Source organism: Lolium rigidum, chromosome 3 (assembly GCF_022539505.1).
Source record: "Lolium rigidum isolate FL_2022 chromosome 3, APGP_CSIRO_Lrig_0.1, whole genome shotgun sequence".
Taxonomy (NCBI): Eukaryota; Viridiplantae; Streptophyta; class Magnoliopsida; order Poales; family Poaceae; genus Lolium; species Lolium rigidum.
Window position 1 is genome coordinate 197567832 of NC_061510.1, and position 18013 is coordinate 197585844.

Genomic DNA, 18013 nt, shown 5'->3' on the forward strand with positions numbered 1-18013 from the left:
TGATTCCGATTGCATTTTAATTATAATAAAGCTAGCTTGTTTGACCAATGCATTGGTGTGTTTCTTTGAAGTGTTTGAGGTTCGAAAGCACACCAACAGGTGGCACCAACGTTCCACTGGGCCGCAAAAGGATATCGGCATATGTGCCCCATGACGAAGATGATGTTCTAGATCCCTCATATGGCCAGAAGCTTCAGCCCTCACCAGATATATTGACATCTAAGGTCCTAGTTCCTCCATGTCGTTGCGCCTTATCATATATACGAGTCAGCTTCACGTGCTTTTCACTTTATGAATATACTGTTCGAATTTTGCACCTTAAATTTTGTATTTTCTTTGTTCCTTAAGTGATATCTTAATTTTGTCAAAATTCGTATTTATCTGGACATATTTTGCGACTTCTTTCGTGAGACAGTGGGAGCACGTTTACTGGTAGTGCTAGCACTGTATGCGTTGCCCGTGGAGGCAATGCCAGCGAGTTGCTCGCGACATGCTTTCCTGAATGACCATTTCGCAGTACAACTCTCAAAGTACTCAACTCTCAAAGTACTCAACTGTCAGGCTAACATCTCGCAGCATCACAGCTTCTCGTAGCATTGTGCGGATGTTTGATACATCCCTGTTGACATATGGCAGCCCTCTCACATCACCACCACATACATCTGCTAGGGCTCCCATTATTTTTGATGTAGGAATGTTTTGGTTGTGAAGTGTTTGCAGCAACTAGAAATCTTCTTATGGGACCTTCCTGTGTGATCGGTAGAACCATCTTCTCCCAACCGTTGACACCATGGGGTGTGTGCTCTGCATGGAAAACCGTGACTGTCCCAAATCCTCCACGCATCCCAACTACCATGTGTGCCTTGCAGTCATGTCGCAGCACTATGTTTCGCTGCCTTGTGTCTTTTACATCCATCTGCTCCGTTGCTGGCTTCCCCTTTTAATTTATGTGCACTGAAGCTGCTCATATCCATTGCTACACAGAACCTTCTAACTTGCTTCTAGTAGTTTTAGCTCTTCCATCAGAAGGTTTGCCAGCATGAACACATTCAAACACTGTGCTCGGAATTGTACCTTTTGGCGCTTGTCGCGCTGTGCTGTCCTTTGTATTGCCAATGTGTGTACCAAAACCTAGTTTGTATGCATAATTATTGTACACTTCTCTTGCTTCTTCAATATCATCAAAAGTTAGGCCAACATATGGCACCATAGGCTGGACAATATCTCTTTTTCATATTCCTGAGCTACACTTGTAGCAGAACCAGTTGCCGCACTTTGAGATCCTGGTACAAATTTTCCAGCAGCACTGATTTTTGGTGCAGAATTTGTTTCTGGTGCAGCATTGTTCAGATCAAAACCCATCAAGATGCTGTCAGCAACAAAACCCTGCATGTGTGAAAATGTTGTTCAAGTTATTTGTCTACGCAATGGAGTAAAAATGTATTTGAATCAAAAAAATTACTTATGTAGCAAATGCTTACTACAATGTAGTATCAACTGATTCACGGTATTTAAGCTAACCCTAGTTTTGCTACACAATGTAGCATCAACTTATTCATGCATACTAAAATGTAGCACCAACTGATTCTATGAGCAGCAACTGATTCATGCACACTGCAATGGATTGTACAATGCTAAACTTTTTTCATCTCTAATACTATGTGTAGCAAGTGTAGCAACATTCAAGTCTAATCACAGTTTGTCCTAAAGCAGCACCATCTATAGCGATTGTTAGCAAACTGCAGCACAATTTCTCAACAATCCAGGAGCAACACCATCTTCTATCGCTAGCATTAGGAAATGTAGCACTAGAATTAGCAAAACTATCAGTTGTAGCAAATCTAACACTGCATATGAGCATCTGAGTGTCATAGCAAATCAAATCAAAGTAGCAACTAGATTGAAAAAATTCGCAGAAATTGCTTTCACTCACCGATGGAGCTGGTTCTTCAATCTCCGGGTCATGACTGAAAACACAGGAGGATTTTTGTAGGTTGCTCGATTTGGTTGTGCCAACGGAACTTCGGCGCCACCGCTCGAGGATCCTGCCGGAAAACGACAACACATATCTGGATTTGATGAGGAGGTCGATCCAACCTGTGAAACACGATTAGGTTCTCCGTTTGGGTAGAGGACGGATCTCAGCAGGTGCGCCATCGACGCGCTCTGCTTTGCTTTGCTTGGCGTCGGCTTGTCATGCACCGGCGACGGCGGCGTCGCGGGAGCTCCACCCTCTCTCCGATCGAAGGACGTGCTGATTCGATTTGTTGCTACAATCGGATAAGTTTTTGCTACACGTGCATGCATAGTAGCAAAAGCGGGGACGGGTACGGCTTCGCGCATCCAACGGCTGTTAAAGCTTCCATCCAACGGCTACCGATTCGGGGATCTGAAATCAGATCCGCCGAGAACGCTCAGCGCGCGCCATAATGAAATGGGTGATGTGCTCTTGTTAGGATTTCAGGTGGGATGGGTATGGGACGCCCGCCTCCCACTCTCTCACATCCCTGTTATCCCGCTGCCCCACCTCCCTGTTATCCCATCAACGTAAAAACCAATAGGGCTCCTATGGCATATCCCACTTGTCCCAATAGAAAACTGATCGGGAAAGACAATCATACAACGAGCGCTTTGGAGGGAGCAGGGGCGAGTTCAGGCGAGGACGGGCCGTCGGCCTGGACCGTGGGGAAGGGGGAAGGGGGAAGAGCTCCAGGGGCGGGATCCCCAGATTCTGGCGGCGGAGGAGGACGGGCCCGGGGTGGCGGCGGCGCCGGCAAATTCGCAGACGACGGCGGCGCAGACCTGGATACGGCGGCGGCGGCGCTCAGACCTGGATACGGCGGCGGCGGCGCGCAGACCTGGATATCGGCGGCAGTGGAGGGTTTCCTCGAGACTTCGGGAGATTCGTGTTGTCAAGGCGTCAACCACAGTGGTGGTCTGAGAGGGAGGTGTGGGCTGTCGCTGGGCCAGTTGGGCTCGTCCCACTCAGCCCGTACGGGACTAACGAGATTTGTTAAAGGGATGAATGGGATTAACGGGGTGGGATGGGACACGGGATTGATGGAATATCCCATCCCACTTGAAATCATAGCTCTTGTGCACCATGGTGCAAAGATGGTCCTTGAATCCCACGCCGTATGGCGTATGGCTATGGGTATGTCCGAGCAGTTCTTTTATGCCCCGTAACCAACATATATCGTGGTTTCCGAATTAACTGAGACTATACGTGAAAGGAGCGTGCTGAGCGTCCCCCGGGGGATCAAATCGCCCGATCCCCCAGGTCCGCAGCCGTTCGATGGGGTGATCAGCCATCCACTCGGGTCAACGTTCCCCGCACTAACCAAGAAAATAAAAGAAAGAACGGCTGACAGCGTCATCCCCCGGAGACTCCTGTCGCCTGCATCGGCGGCACCCCTACCAGCGCTCTATAGCGTCGCCGTAGAACCCCGCCGTGCCGTCGCCGGAGAAGCACGTGGTGCCGTCATTGATGCAGCAACCCTCCTTGCTGCTCCACCTCCCCCATCCGGGCACACCGGTTTTGCTCCTCCGTCGTCCACGGCCGCCGCCGGAGAAGCCGGCGTGCGTCGTCGATGCAACAGCAGCGTGTGGCGGTTGTAGCAAGGCCGGCATCTGCTGGTAGCAACGCCGCCGCGCCATTGTAGCAAGGCCGGCGTCCGCTAGCAGCAACGCTGCCGCGACATTGTAGCAACACCGGCGGGCCATTGGAGCAACGCCGACGTGCCAGTGTAGAAAGGCCGGCGGCCGCTAGTAGCAACGCCGCCGCGCCATTGTAGCAACACCGGCAGGCTACTGTAGCAACGCCGCCGCGCCACGCCAGCGGCCAACTTGCAGCAAGTCTGGCCGCCTCATGTAGCAAGGCCGACTGCCCCTTCTAGCAGCACTGCCCACCCCTGGCAGCAACGCCAATACCTGCGCCTGCCTCTGGAGCAGATTTCATGGTGGCGACGACCTCGAGAAGCTGTCACGACGCCTGGTAAGATCGGACATGGAGCACGCAGACCCTGAGTGTGGGAGAGGCAACAGCTACCTTGCGGGGATGCGGGCGAGCTCCGGGCGAGCTCCGACCAGGAGACGGTCGGCGAGGCAGGCGAGCTTCGGGATGAGGCGGTGGCAGGTGGACTTTGTTGGAGAGGAGGATATGCAGACGCGAAAGAAAGAAAAAGGGGAACGAACGGAGGAGGAAGATGAGAATTGCTAGGAAGAGATAAGGCCTTCGTGCGCCCACCCGCTGCCTCCATACGTGTGGAGGGACACGCGTCGACTGTAGGAGCCGGAGGAAGCGAAGCGCGCTATCCCCCGGGGGTTCCAAAGCGTTTTCCTACGTGAAAACAAAAACAAATCTCATCTAAGAAAAATCTACTCCGTGCTAGGATTTCCACCGCACAAAACGACATAGTAGTAGTAGTAGAATCCGAGCTTACGCAGCACCGTATGCTCCGGGCGAGAGCACGCGGCCTTCTCGTCGGCCGGCGACGAGACCTCATGGCTGCCCTCCTCTCCTCCTCCTCCTCCTCCTCCGCCTCTGGGCCCACGCCCAAACCCTCGCCACCCTCTACATCTCCATCTCTTCCATCGGCCTCCGCCTGCGCCTCCGCACGGGCGTCGCGCTTCCGCCTCCTCCTCGCCCGCGCCGCCGCGCGCCGCGACCCCGAACCATCGCCGCCTCCGCCGGCCCCGGAGGATAAGAAGTCGTTCGCAGTGAGAACCGGAGAGCTGTTCTTGGGTATGACTGCGATGTTCGTCCGCGCGGGCAGGGGGACGGCGCCGGTGGAGGAGGTGGAGGACAGAGAGGGGGTGATATGGGAGCAGCGACCGGAGGACGTGGAGGCAGAGCGGCAGAGGCAGAGGCGGGAGCTGGCGACGGCGAGCCCCGGGTTCAGCTTCTCAGCCGCCGGGCTTCTCTTCCCTTACCACATCGGCGCCGCGCAGTACCTCCTCGAGAAAGGCTACATCACAGTATGCATCCTTATCCCCACCTCACCAGCATACATCATCATGTATTGCTAGATTGCTCGGCAGAATTGTGATTTCTGCCACTGTACCTAGTCTACACGAAATTGAGCGCCTTTATTGGTTACAGACTGCCTTGCTTGTTTCTTGATCTCATCCTGCTTTGTAGTACGAGGTGGTAGGCATGGTTGTTAGTATCGTGATACAGATTCTTGTATCTTACGAAACTAAGATCTTACCGAATTGAAACAATACATATCACACTGTGTATCCCAATCCGGTTGGTGCAATACCATGCCTTGAATCGATTGTATCCTGATACTTCTACAACAAGCGATACCACACATCAGTTAAAACTAATCAAAGAATTACTTAACATGCTGACATCATTGTACCTTATAAGCAGGTAATCACTTCAGTGGTTTCCTGTTGTAGACTAAACATATTATTTTCCACCTATCCATCCATCTTGTGGTGTTGGAATGCATGCTCCAAGTCTAGAATATGATATACCACTCCCTTACAAGAACAATATGACATGCCACTATGTTTTCCTAGAAAAATGTGCTAGGTAACTATTTTATTTAATACACAAGTCGATTATATTTTGGAAAAATAGATATCTCATTGTATCGTGATACTATGATATGATTCTATGATACGGATCTGTTGATGGAAAAACGATACCACTTAGTATCTTGATACTAAAAACCTTGGTGGTAGGGCATGCCATATTTCTGGATGGCAAGTCATATATTTGTGTGATTCATCACTTATGTGTTTGTGTCTTTATTGTAGAAACCTTCTTATAATTTTTTCCACCTTTTCCGCACATGCATTAGGAAAGAACTCCGTTAGCTGGCTCATCAGCTGGTGCCATAATCTGTGCAGTGATTGCATCCGGGAACACAATGCAAGAGGCTCTGCAGGTGACCAAGATTCTAGCTGAGAACTGCCGGAGTAAAGGGACTGCATTTCGCCTTGAGGTATGTTTTCTGTTTATTATATTTTTTTGCAAAATGTATGTATAGTATACTGAATCTTGTGTGGTTAAGGTAAGGTAAGGAAGCAAATGATCCAGAAGAATGCTCATACTGAATTATTTCCTCCAAATTAGTGATTTGCGCATTTTTCTTAACAAACTGAAACTCTTCCATTGTTCTGTTTTATGATTTTTATCTGCTAAATGCAACAATAGGAATTAGATATTAAAATATTAAAAATATTAAGATACTGTCAAATTAGATTCATAAGCATCAGCAGTGTAGGGTATGACCATGAGTTATCATGTATTTTGGTGACTTCTATGGAATGTGGCACAAACGACATGCTTGGGGCATATCTATTGTGGTGCATCTGTTTGCTGCGTGCATTCCTTTAACCTTTAAGTATTTCCTTGGGTTGCTGATTTATAAAAAATAATTAATATAAAAATTGTACTCCCTCCGTCCTTAAAATATAAGGCGTCTAAGGATTAGTCAAAAGTCAACCTTTTCTAAGTTTGACCAAGTTTTATAGACAAAAACATGAACAATTATAACACTGAATCAATATCTATAGATTCACCATAAAATATTTTTTAATGTGCCCATTCAATATTATAGATGTAGATATTTTTTCTAAATATTTAGTCAAAGTTAGTAAGATTTGACTTTTGACTGATCCTTGGGCGCCTTATATTTTGGGACGGAGGGAGTACTTAGCTATTAAATTTTTTCGCTCTTCAAATTATATTTGTCATTTATCATTGGGTGCCAAATGCCTACTCTTGAGTCCCTGAATGGGTTAATTATACCAACACTATGTGAGTGATGGTTTATTCATGACTAATTTTCCAACTCCGTTGGGGATGTGCTGTACTATTATAGGTCGTTGCATTTTATTGAATGCCAGTCAGTTGGTGTTTTACTATAATAATTCAAGATTAAATTCATGTTTTCCTCTTCAAGTAAAGTAGTGACACAAAATGGTGATGAGTAACCTCTAACCTGCTATCTTGTTATACGTCCTTAGAAAAATATGTTAATGTTCAAAGGATCTGACATCTGAGCACTAGTTCTTACCTGAATTAGCTGGTTGAATTTGACATGTTTCACCATGTAATCCTGTGTGTGTGCAGGCTGTACTCAAGAATGTTCTGGAGAAGTTTCTCCCAGATGACCTGCACATCAGGTGCAACGGAAGGATCCGTGGTAAAGCTTCATATTATACTAGTGTCGCATCTCCATACTTCCTATGTGCATTTTTTACCATTTGTAACTTTGGCATTTTAAGGAAACTGATATTCTTCTCGTACAGTTGCTATTACTCAGTTGTCCTGGAGGCCTACGGGCTTACTGGTTGACCAATTTGACTCCAAAGAAGATGTGATTAATGCAGTTATTACATCCTCTTTTATTCCTGGGTAAGACCCATGCTAACCTTTCCTAACACTGTACTTACGTATTTTGTTATATTTTTCTTAATAAAGGGATGCTTTGTTTGTTCTTGTTTCAGATATTTAGCTCCCAGGCCTGCAACTTTCTTCCGTAACAGGCTGTGCATTGATGGGGGGCTTACATTGTTTATGCCACCCACTTCTGCTTCCGAAACAGTATATCCACAACTACTTTTTTCTGTTCCTGCAACATTATTGTGATCACAAGCACTATTAGAGTGGCTTGCATGCTATAAATTTGGAATCTAGAGTTCTGCATGATATATAATTATCTAGAGGCTTTTTTTTTGACAACTCAACGTTGGGAGGCAAAAGCCCCCACCTGAAGTCCTTTCTCACTTTTATTCATCGTGAAAACGGCTAGGCCGCTGGGGGGTACAGGGTAACTGAGCAGGAGGTACAAAAGGGGTGGGAAGAGAGGTTAACAAACACACACGCGTCACAGGGCATTACCCCGCAGCTGCAGCAGCCACTCATCTACAGAGTGTCACAGGGCATTACCACGCAGCTGCAGAAGCCAGAGTTCGCAGTGTTCCGCCAGCATGGCGAGCATGCACCGAGTGCGCATCTGGACACCATCGAAGACCATAGAGTTCTACTCTTCCAAATAATCCAGAGCAGCAAGAGCACCAGCGAATTTCGGACGAGGGGGGCGTGAGCTTCGAGCGGGCCGGCGATCGCAGCGCATACGCCCTCCAGGTCGTCCGCCACGGCCACGGCAGGTGCTCCGACGGCGGCGAACAGCGGCGACAAGCGTGCACACCTGGAGAAGAGGTGGAGCTGGTCTTCGTCCTTGTTGCAGAAGGGACAGCGGGGGGAGGGCAGGCACCCATGTCGATGAAGGAGCGAGCGCGTCCTGGTGTTCCCGTGCCGAGCAATCCAGAAAAACATCCGGACTTTCAGAGGAGCGAAATTCTCCCAGTTGGTTTCCGTCAGCGGCATGCCCACGCCCGAGGAGTGGATGACGTGATATGCAGTTGCCGCGGTGAAGTTGGTTTCCCCCGGGAGCAGGCTCGAGTCTGCCTCCTCGGCCAGGGCAGCATGCCGGAGGGAGGCCTCCAGGGCGCCCAACTGTCTTTGCGCCGTGACGGTGAGCCGGTCCTGCAGAGGGAGAGCGAGTCGAGCATGACGGAGGGCGTCGGCGACGGTGAGCGCCGGGTCCGTGCAGTGGGTCAACAGGGCGGGGACGCAAGAGAATAGGGGCCCGCGGCGTGCCATTTGTCGAACCAGAACGAGGTGGTCACGCCATTGCGCACCCTGACGTTGGTGAGCCCACGGTAAACGGCGAACAACCGCTTGAACCCATGCCAAGCTGGAGTGTCTGTCGGCGATGGCGGGTTGGAGATGCCGCTCACGCCATACCAGCGGCGAACCCACCGTGTCCAGGGCGTGTCGTCGTCACGGATCAGCTTGTCGATAAATTTTAGAAGGAGGCTGACATTGTGACAGTGGAGGTCACGTACACCCAGCCCACTCTCAGCACGAAAGCGGCAAACATCGTGCCAAGCCACTTGACAGTCACCGCCCGAGCACGACGATTTCCCCTTCCACAGCATGCCTCGCCGCGGCCTGTCCATGTGGTCAATTGTTGTCACCGGCATCGGGATAACACTCATGGCAAAAGTGGGCAGGGCAGACAGGATGGCGTCGGTAAGGGTTAAGCGAGATCCAAGGTTCAGGTGGGAGCTCTTCCAGCCCGGCGCTCGTTTCTCAATCTTCACAACAAGATGCTGGAGATTCTGAACACGAAGCTTGCGCGTCATGAGTGGCAAGCCAAGGTAGGTTTGAGGGAAGGCCGCAGGTGAGCACCCAATCAAGGACGCAAGCATCGTGGCGGCGCGGCCATCAGGGACATGGATAGGCACGAAGGCGGACTTCTGGGAAGTTTATCTGTAAGCCGGTTGCACCCGAGAAAGAGTCGAGGAGCTCCTTGGCACGGATAATTTGGTCTTCATACGCGCGCAGAGCAGGAGGGTGCCGTCAGCGTACTGGATTACCGGACAAGATAGGTCATCAACGAGCGGGTGGAGCAGCCGGCAGGGACAGGTGTCCCCCCAATGAGCTCCTGGAGGATGTCGGCCACGATGATGAACAGATATGGCGACAGGGCGTCGCCCTGGTGCAGTCCTGCTTGCAGTCGAACCACCGCCCCGGCACGCCGTTCAGGAGGATAGCGGTGCGGCCAGATTCCAAAATAGCGCGTATCCAGCTGCACCATAAATCGCCGAAACCTTGAGCCCTAAGAATGCGATCAAGGGCTCCCCAGTCCACAGAATCGAACGCCTTCCGGAAATCCAGCTTCAAGACAATCGTTGGCGCACGGCGTTTGTGGCAGCACTGGACCAGCTCCGCAGCATACGCGAAGTTATCAGTAATGTTCCTTCTGCGGATGAAGGCAGACTGATCAATGGACACCAGCGAGGGAATCAGTGGTTGGATCCTTCGAGTGAGCATCTTACAGAGAATTTTCACAGCTGTTCCTTGCAGCGAGATCGGCCTAAAACCATCAGCAGTAACCACATCATCCCGTTTGGGCAGCAGAGCCATGTACGCCTGGTTGAGGGGTTGTAGGTTGGTGGCTCCAGAATGAAAGGTTGCAAGCAGATCACACATGTCCTGTCTGATAACTGGCCAGAAACGTTTGAAGAAACTAGGGCTGAAACCGTCTGCCCAGGGGAGGCGTCCGTCCGTGCGTGCGCTTCATCAATGGAGAAAGGCAGCTCCAGTGCCGCCAAGGCTGGCATGGGCGTGTACATGGACTTGACGTCAAAGTCGAAGGATGTCTGCACGTGCGAGCCCATGAGCACGGAGTAGTACCCGGTGAGGACGGGCTCTTTCTGCTGATGGTTGTAGACAGGCAGGCCCCGATCGTGGAGGACGTGAATGGTGTCTTTGTGGAGGCGAGCGGAGGCACATGCATGGAAAAACCGAGTGTTTTCGTCACCCAGCCGGCAGTATCGGATGGAGTATCGCTGACACCAGTAGAGGGACTTGGACTTTAGGTGACGCGAGAGTTGTTCTTTCACCAACGATCACAACAGCGTTTCGGCCGCCGACAGCCAACGGCACTCCTCGAGCCGATCCAGGAGTTGGATGGCCGCACGACATGCAGCAATGACATCATTGGGTTTCTTCTGCACGCGCGCCCACTTTTTTGATTACCCACTTGAGCTTCTTGGCCAGACGTGCGGCGGGGTCGGCCAATTGGTTGCAGCGGCGGCCCCAAACGTGGGCAACCAGGGAACAATACCCTGCACCGAGCGCCCAGCCTTTGTCGTATCGCAAGACCGATGGTATAGGGATTTTCGACGTCGCCGACACGACGAGCGGGACATGATCAGAGGTTGCGCGCACCGTGGAGCCAAGGGTGGTGTTGCAAAGCATAGCAGACCACTCCAGGTTGATGAAGGCTCGGTCCAGCCGCACAAGGGTGGGCTGGTCGCGCATGTTGGACTAGGTAAATCTGCGGTCGAGGAGCGGGAGCTCCTGCAGCAGCAGCTCGTCGATGATGGAGTTGAAGGCTGAGGCGAGGCCGGCGTCGAAGGCCGCATTGCTGCGGTCGTCAGGCCATCGCACAATGTTGAAGTCGCCCGCGATCATCCAGGGACCGCGACACACGGTCACGAGGCCGCGCAGCTCGAGGAAGAAGTCGTCTCACGCGGTGTCGTCGCAGGGGCCGTAGACGTTGGTGACGAAGAACTGGCGATCATCGGCAGCGGACCGCTGCTCTGTGGTGAGACAGAACCAGCCAGCGTGACGCGAGACGAGGGTCCAGCGAGAGCTATCCCATGCGGTCAGGATTCCGCCCGAGGCGCCGACGGCGTCCACGAGCTCGTGGGCAGAGCGAGCGCGGCAGGAAGGAGCGAAGTTTGAAACTAGAGGGCGCCGTCAGCTTGGTTTCTTGCAGGCACAACACCGAGGGAGACATATCTAAAATAGAGGGCTAAACTACGGTGCACTTATCGTCGTCCCCCAAGACGACACTGCCTACGCAAACACAGCACACATATAAGCGGGGTAGTCGTAGAGCACACGACATAGAGGCGAGTGGCGGTAATGATCCAGGCACCGGTGGAGCAAAAATGTCGGCGTGAACGCCGAGCGGGCGCCCGGAGCGGTTGCAGTAGCCGAGGAGGCTACATCAGTCCACGTCCGCGATCACCGGGGAGGCCGCCGCCAGGCGGCTCAGCGCGTCTTCAGGCAGGTTGCAACCACGGGCCAGGCTTCGAAGCATTTCAGCGGGCAGGAACGGCACAGGCGTGTCGCTCATCCCCTTCGCCGGGGGAGCTCCTTCCAGCCTACGCGCTTTGGTCGTCATGTCCTGGTATCCGCCAACGGCTCCGTCCCTGATCCTTCTGCTGCGCCTTGGCCCCGTCTCGTCGTCAGCTTCGTCTTGGGGAGCCTGGAGAGGGCCGAAGCGGGTAGCCGCAGTGCGGCGGCCACGGCGGATGGGACCGCCGATGGGCATGCGAGGCGCCGGCGGCAAGACCATGGGGCAGCGCTCCTTGAGGTACGGGGGCAGATGCTTGGCGAGGACGAGCCCACGAGAGTGTGATCACTGCCTCGGCGAAGAAGTTCGTGGAGAGCGCGGTTGGGCGCCCCGCGATTTTCATCGCCGTGGCGATGAGTCCCATCGAGCTTGTTAGCAGGTTCACGTGCAGCAGGCCTTGCGGCCCAACGACCATCCCTTGCGGCCCATAGTTCCGCCGGATACGGAAGAAGCCCAGCTCACCAGCAGGGCCCACAACCAAGAGGTGGAAGAAACCTGGAGAGACCGCGACATGCAGCTGGGCTGGTTTGGTGATGCCTCCCGGCGTGATCATCGCGAACGGCGTGGTGCCGGTAGGGATGACTAGTGTATAGCAGTAGTTCCGACTAAGTTAGTTAACTTCACAATTGTAGATGTCTTCTACTCCGCCTCCATCGCAGACGGAACCGGCGTGATCATCGCGAACGGCGTGGTGCCGGGTGCGTCTGCGAGGTCGCAGGGGAGCTCGTCGCCGTTGGCAGCGGGGGCGGCGTCGGATCCGCGAGCAGGCACTAGGGCCGCGAAGGATCCCGGCGCACGACGGGCACCGCGTTGGCGAGCCGACCTGGAGAGGGACCCCGGCTCGAAGGGAGTGCCTCTGCTTGGTCCCGCGCCAGCTGACCTGCCACCACTTGCAGGTCCAGCCCCATTGCCGCCGGGGCCGCCTCCAGGGCCTCCTCCGCCGCCGGCGCCGGCGCCAAGGCCCCAAGCGCCACCACTGTACTGCGGCGAGTGAGGCGGGTCGTCGTCGGAAGTTTTGCCAATGTCCCAGCATCGAACGCGGAACACATCGACAAAGGTGATCACACCGTCGTGCCTCTTCACGTGGAGCTCGTCGGGAATGGCGTGGTAGTCATCGTACTTCCCCATGATGAACACCGCAGTAAACTCGGCGCCGGTGAGGCAGAATTCTTCGATTTGCGATGGGTTGGAGGACCCGCTGACGGCGCACTGAATGTGCCTCCGGTTCCAGTTCTCGATGGGGTAGCCCACCAACGACAGCGAGACGAACCCTCGGTGCTCAAAACGCGAGCGATTCTCCGCGTGTTCGTGGTGCTCAAACCAGACCGTATGCTCCTGGAAGGGGAACGGTCCCTCCAGGGTCGCACGGAGGCGGCTCTGAGGAGTGCGGAAGGCGATCAGGTGGGCACCATATGCGGAGGTGGCCATGCGCGCTTCATGCTCGCGGTGGACGTAGGTGAGGAGGGCACCACGCACCAGCGCGCCATTGTTCGGGCTCTCTGGGTCGACGAAGGCGAAACTATAGTGCGCAAAGTTCTCCATGTCAACCGGCGGCATGTACACATCCATGAAGTCAGGGTGGGCCGGCAGCGCGAGGTCCTCCGCGTCGGGTGGCTCGGAAGGATCGCCCGTGGAGTCATCTAGAGGCTTTTTGATTATGCTGCAAGGAAAAGGCCATGAGATGTGCATCTCCCAAGGATGAAGGCATCTCTGCTACCGTTTGATAATTTGCCATTCAAAATGATTCTGCAACATGTGTCTTCCATGCCAATGGTTCTTTGCATATTCATTCTGAAGTACACTTGTTTATGCTTTGTTTGTACTGAACATACCCATATACTTCACTGAAATAGTATCTATATTTTGTGCTTAACCAAGCGCTTCTCCTTCGACATATGACAGAGCAAGGCATAAGTTGGCCTGATATTCTTCCTGACTTGCGAGCCGGGGCTTTTGTCCATTACTCTTAGCGCAATGCAATGTCCAATGGCGCAACCAGTATAATGTAGCACTCCGCCCACATAGTCTAGTTTCATTGCACATGATCTGTACCAAGTGCAGTGCTGACTGTTTGTTTTAAGATGCTCATTATTGACCGGTATATCTATTGCTGTAGGTTCGCATCTGTGCTTTCCCAGCTAGCAGACTAGGACTGCAAGGCATTGGTATTAGTCCAGACTGCAATCCAGAGAACAGAGCTACTCCCCGACAGGTAGCAGAAATTCACATTAGTGCAAGTTCTTGCAACTGCCCATGGGGTATGGTCTAAAACTAACCATTATAATGCTCTTGAGCGAATTCCAGCTGTTCAACTGGGCTCTGGAACCTGCTGAAGATGAAGTTCTGGACAAATTGTACGAGCTTGGGTACCAGGATGCAGCGGTATGGGCTGAGCAGAATCCTGCTGAGTCAGTTATGAAGAATGAACTACCGCTCGCTACAGATTGAGAAGGTCGGAGAATACTGTGGTCCTTTTTTTTCGGGGACATCATTGCCTTTGTTTGCTCCCAAATTGCCCAGTATTTGGTTCCGCTCAGAGATTAAGAGCCGATTCCTGTAAATTTGTACTATAATATAGTTGCACGAGTGGTAACCTTACGCACAATGTGGTGAAGTTTTCAGCCCATTTTCCATTGAATCCCTGCGTCGCACGATTTGTTCTCATGCGATCATCCACTCCAAAGTGTCATATGGTACCAAATAGCCGGCTCAAAGTGAAACTAGATCATGTAATAAATGCAAGCCAACAAAATTATTATATGGCGAAAACACTTCTGAAGACAAATCAGAAGACAGACAAGAGTCGTTGTATTGTCGTATGGAGCACAAAGGGCTCTGGAGCCTAAGTACAGTCTATGCAGAACAGAGAGAGTGGCGCATTACAGGGAGGTGGAAGTAGTCCTACCGACAGAATAGGAGGTAGAGGTTACAACTGAAACACACGTTATTCAACCCCCCCCCCCCCCCCCAAGTCGAAACGGGGCGTAGGTACATGGAGCACGCGTGCCTCACCAAGGGCGACCCTGTCCCGCACAAAATGTAGGTCAATCTCGACGTGCTTGGTTCTGTGGTGCTGCACCGGGTTGCTGGACAGGTAAGTGGCGGATATGTTATCATAGTACACCACCGTCGATGAAGGAGGTGGTTGTTGAAGCTCGATCAGAAGCTGACAGAGCCACTCCGTTTCTGCAACACAGTTGGCGACGGCGCGATACTCGGCTTCGGCACTGGAGCGCGACACGGTATGCTGCCGTTTGGAGGACCATGACACAAGATTGGAGCTCAAGAACACGCCAAAGCCAGAAGTGGACTTTCTGGTGTCGGGGCACCCCGCCCAATCGGCGTCATAGTAGCCAACAAGCTCACGGGATGAATGTACATGCAACTGAAGGCCAAGATGAGCTGAACCTTTGACATACCGCAATATCCTTTTAACCAGCTGCAAATGGGATTCTCGGGGATCATGCATGAAGAGACAAATCTGCTGAACCGCATAGGAGAGATCCGGGCGTGTCAAGGTGAGGTATTGGAGAGCGCCAGCAATGCTCCTATAATGAGAAGGGTCTGCAACTTTACGGCCATCTTGCGCAGAGAGTTTGGACTTGGTGTCCACAGGTGTTGCAATGGGATGGCAGTTGATCATGTTGGCTCGTTCAAGCAATTCCAAGGATGTTGTGACAGGAAAAGGCCATGAGATGTGCGATGTATAGTAACACCCAAGAAATGGTGGATATCCCCAAGGTCGCTCATGGCAAACTCCTGATGCAGTGAGGTGATGAGTGAGCGAAGGAGGGTGGTGGTGCTGGCAGTAAGGATGATGTCATCGACATATAGAAGGAGGTATGCAGTGGAGGTGGGTGTGCACAATATGAAGAGGGAGGTGTCACATTTGGAGGGAACAAATCCAAGTGTGTGAAGAAATGTGGTGAACCGGAGAAACCAGGTGCGGGGGGCCTGTTTGAGGCCATAGAGGGACTTCTTGAGGCGACAAACATGAGTGGGATGTGTGGAATCCGCAAAGCCTGAAGGTTAATTGCAGTACACTGTCTCAGCCAATTCTCCATGAAGAAATGCATTTTTTACGTCAAGTTGATGTATGGGCTAGGACTTGGACGTTGCAATGCTGAGAACCACCCGTATAGTAGCTGGTTTCACCACAGGGCTAAAAGTTTCGCCATAATCCACGCCAGCTTGCTGAGTAAAACCACGGACCACCCATCTTGCTTTATAACGAGCGAGAGATCCATCAGGGTTCAGCTTGTGGCGAAAGATCCATTTCCCGGTCACCACATTGACACCTGCATGGCAAGGCACTAAACACCATGTGTCATTCCGAATAAGAGCATTATATTCTTCTAACATAGCATTGTGCCAATTGGTGTCTTTGAGAGCTGCACGGTAGGAGGAGGGGAGTGGAGAAATGGTATGTGAGGTGGAGAGACCAAACTGTTGCTTGGGCATGAAAAATCCTGATTTTCCTCTAGTTAACATGTTGTGTGTATTATTGGGTGCATCTACCGAAATCAATTTGGGCGGGAGAGCGTGGCGTGCTGGCGCGGTGGGATTGGGTGGGCGTGTGCATGCAGGCGGGTCCGGGGCAGAGAGAATGTCCTGGCCCGGCAGACGAGGGAGATCTGGCGGGGCAGGGGGAATAATCGGGCGCGGCAGGCGAGGTAGATCCCGCGGGACCGCGCAGAGTGGGCGGGCAGGTGGAGCCAGGCGCGTCAGCCGAGGGGGGTGCGGTCAGGGACCGTTCCGCGTGCGGGCGAGCCGGTAGTGGTGGGGTCAGGGAGCGAGGTGGCGAGATGGGAGTGGGTGGAGGTGGGGCGGGGGACCGGTCCAATGATTGGGGATAGGATCCGAGTGGGATATGGGTGGTAGGTGCTGGATCAGATGCGGCTGTGGCTGGTGCAAGGTCAGGTGTGCCAGGGGACGAACCGGAGTGGTAGGGGAACGAATTTTCATCAAAAACGACATGGCGTGAAAGGATGACTTTGCGAGTGGACAAGTCGAAAGAGCGGTACCCTTTGTGCTCACGAGGGAGACCAAGGACACATTTGGTGGTGCGTGGTGAGAGTTTATGATCGGTGGTGGAGGATAGGTTGGGATAGCAAAGGCATCCGAACATTCGTAGATGGTCGTACGTGGGCTGAACACCAAACAGGAGGAAGTGTGGGGTGAGGTTGGTGATGGCTCGAGATGGTCTGATGTTGAGTAGATGGTTTTTGCTATATGTAATGCCTCAACCCAAAAGGAAAGCGGAAGTTTGGCTTGGAACAAAAGTGTGCGAACGACATCGTTTGTGGTGCGGATCATGTGTTCAATGCGACCGTTCTGGGGAGAGGTATACGGACATAAGAGGCGGAGGGAAATGCCATGGGAGGAAAAGAACCCGCGGAGTGTTGTGGTTAAGAATTCACTGCCATTGTCGCATTGCATGCAGCGGATCATGGTGCAGAATTGGGTAGCGACAAAAGTGATGAATCAAAGTAAGGTATCGCATGTTTCTGATTTTGCATGGAGAGGGAAGGCCCATGAGTAGTGTGAGAAATCATCGAGAACTATGAGGTAGTATTTGTAGCCGGAGCAACTAACAATGGGTGAGGTCCATAAGACACAGTGAATTAAATCGAAAGGCATAGTCGCACGAGAGTGAGAAATGAAAAACGGCAGTTTAGTATTCTTGCCCAATTGGCACGCATCACAAATGGGGTTGGATCTAGAACTCTTATTACATGAAGAAAGGAAATCTAAGGGAACATAAGACATGGCAGATGAGCTTGGGTGACCAAGGCGTTTGTGCCACAGGTCGGAGGTGACGGAGAGAGCCGAAGGTGCCGAGCCGTCTTGGTCGCCGTGGAAGGGGTAAAGGTCCCCCAAGCTATTGGACCTCATGATTGGTTCCCGAGTTGCTAGATCCTTCACAGAGAAGCCAAACGGGTAAAATTCAACACTACAAAAATTATCTCGAACAAAAGAACGAGTGCTGATGAGATTTGTGACTATGTTGGGTGACACAAGGACATTGTTGAGGTGGAAAGGGTGGGGTGCGAGATGAGCTGTACCGGTAGCTACAACAGGAAGAAGAGAAACATTGCCCACAATGATATGTTGAGAATCATGCTCTAATGGGGAATGAGAGGTGGTGAGAGTACCTAGGTTGCCGGTGACATGCGAGGTGGCGCCCGAGTCCATGATCCAATCGCCACCATATGCAGGGAACGCTGAACCGTAGTTGGCGCCGTGGTTGAACATGGCCTGCTGGTCCCACGAGGGCGCATGGTGTGGCAAGGGCGTTGGAGAACTATTACAGTGGCGCCGATGGGGCCGGTGAT

The 18013-nt window shown here is 52.3% G+C and overlaps 2 protein-coding genes across 2 annotated transcripts; one reads left to right on the forward strand and one right to left on the reverse strand.

The window, feature by feature from the left end:
* Positions 1-407: 407 nt before the first annotated feature.
* On the reverse strand, positions 408-4415 carry LOC124695958. Its single transcript, XM_047228754.1, has 4 exons — positions 4401-4415; positions 4049-4215; positions 1934-2069; positions 408-1386 (listed from the first exon to the last, which is right to left on the reverse strand). Exons 1-4 carry the CDS (start codon positions 4413-4415, stop codon positions 1189-1191), a joined length of 516 nt encoding a protein of 171 aa, XP_047084710.1. The 3' UTR covers positions 408-1188.
* On the forward strand, positions 4403-14316 carry LOC124702872 (patatin-like phospholipase domain-containing protein 4). The gene is made up of 7 exons (XM_047235046.1): positions 4403-4977; positions 5814-5957; positions 7091-7163; positions 7270-7375; positions 7468-7564; positions 13795-13890; positions 13983-14316. The coding sequence occupies exons 1-7, from the start codon at positions 4453-4455 to the stop codon at positions 14124-14126; spliced, it is 1185 nt and encodes a 394-aa protein (XP_047091002.1). The 5' UTR covers positions 4403-4452; the 3' UTR covers positions 14127-14316.
* Positions 14317-18013: the final 3697 nt, after the last annotated feature.

Coding starts and splice junctions, on each gene's coding strand:
- LOC124695958 (XM_047228754.1), bottom strand. Junction 2,070..4,048: donor CTCGCCCGCATCCCCGCAAG/GTAGCTGTTGCC, acceptor CATCAAATCCAG/ATATGTGTTGTCGTTTTCCG. Junction 1,387..1,933: donor TTGAAGAACCAGCTCCATCG/GTGAGTGAAAGC, acceptor TCACACATGCAG/GGTTTTGTTGCTGACAGCAT.
- LOC124702872 (XM_047235046.1), top strand. CDS start 4,453: ATGCTCCGGGCGAGAGCACGCGGCCTTCTCGTCGGCCGGCGACGAGAC. Junction 4,978..5,813: donor TCGAGAAAGGCTACATCACA/GTATGCATCCTT, acceptor CACATGCATTAG/GAAAGAACTCCGTTAGCTGG. Junction 7,164..7,269: donor GTGCAACGGAAGGATCCGTG/GTAAAGCTTCAT, acceptor CTTCTCGTACAG/TTGCTATTACTCAGTTGTCC.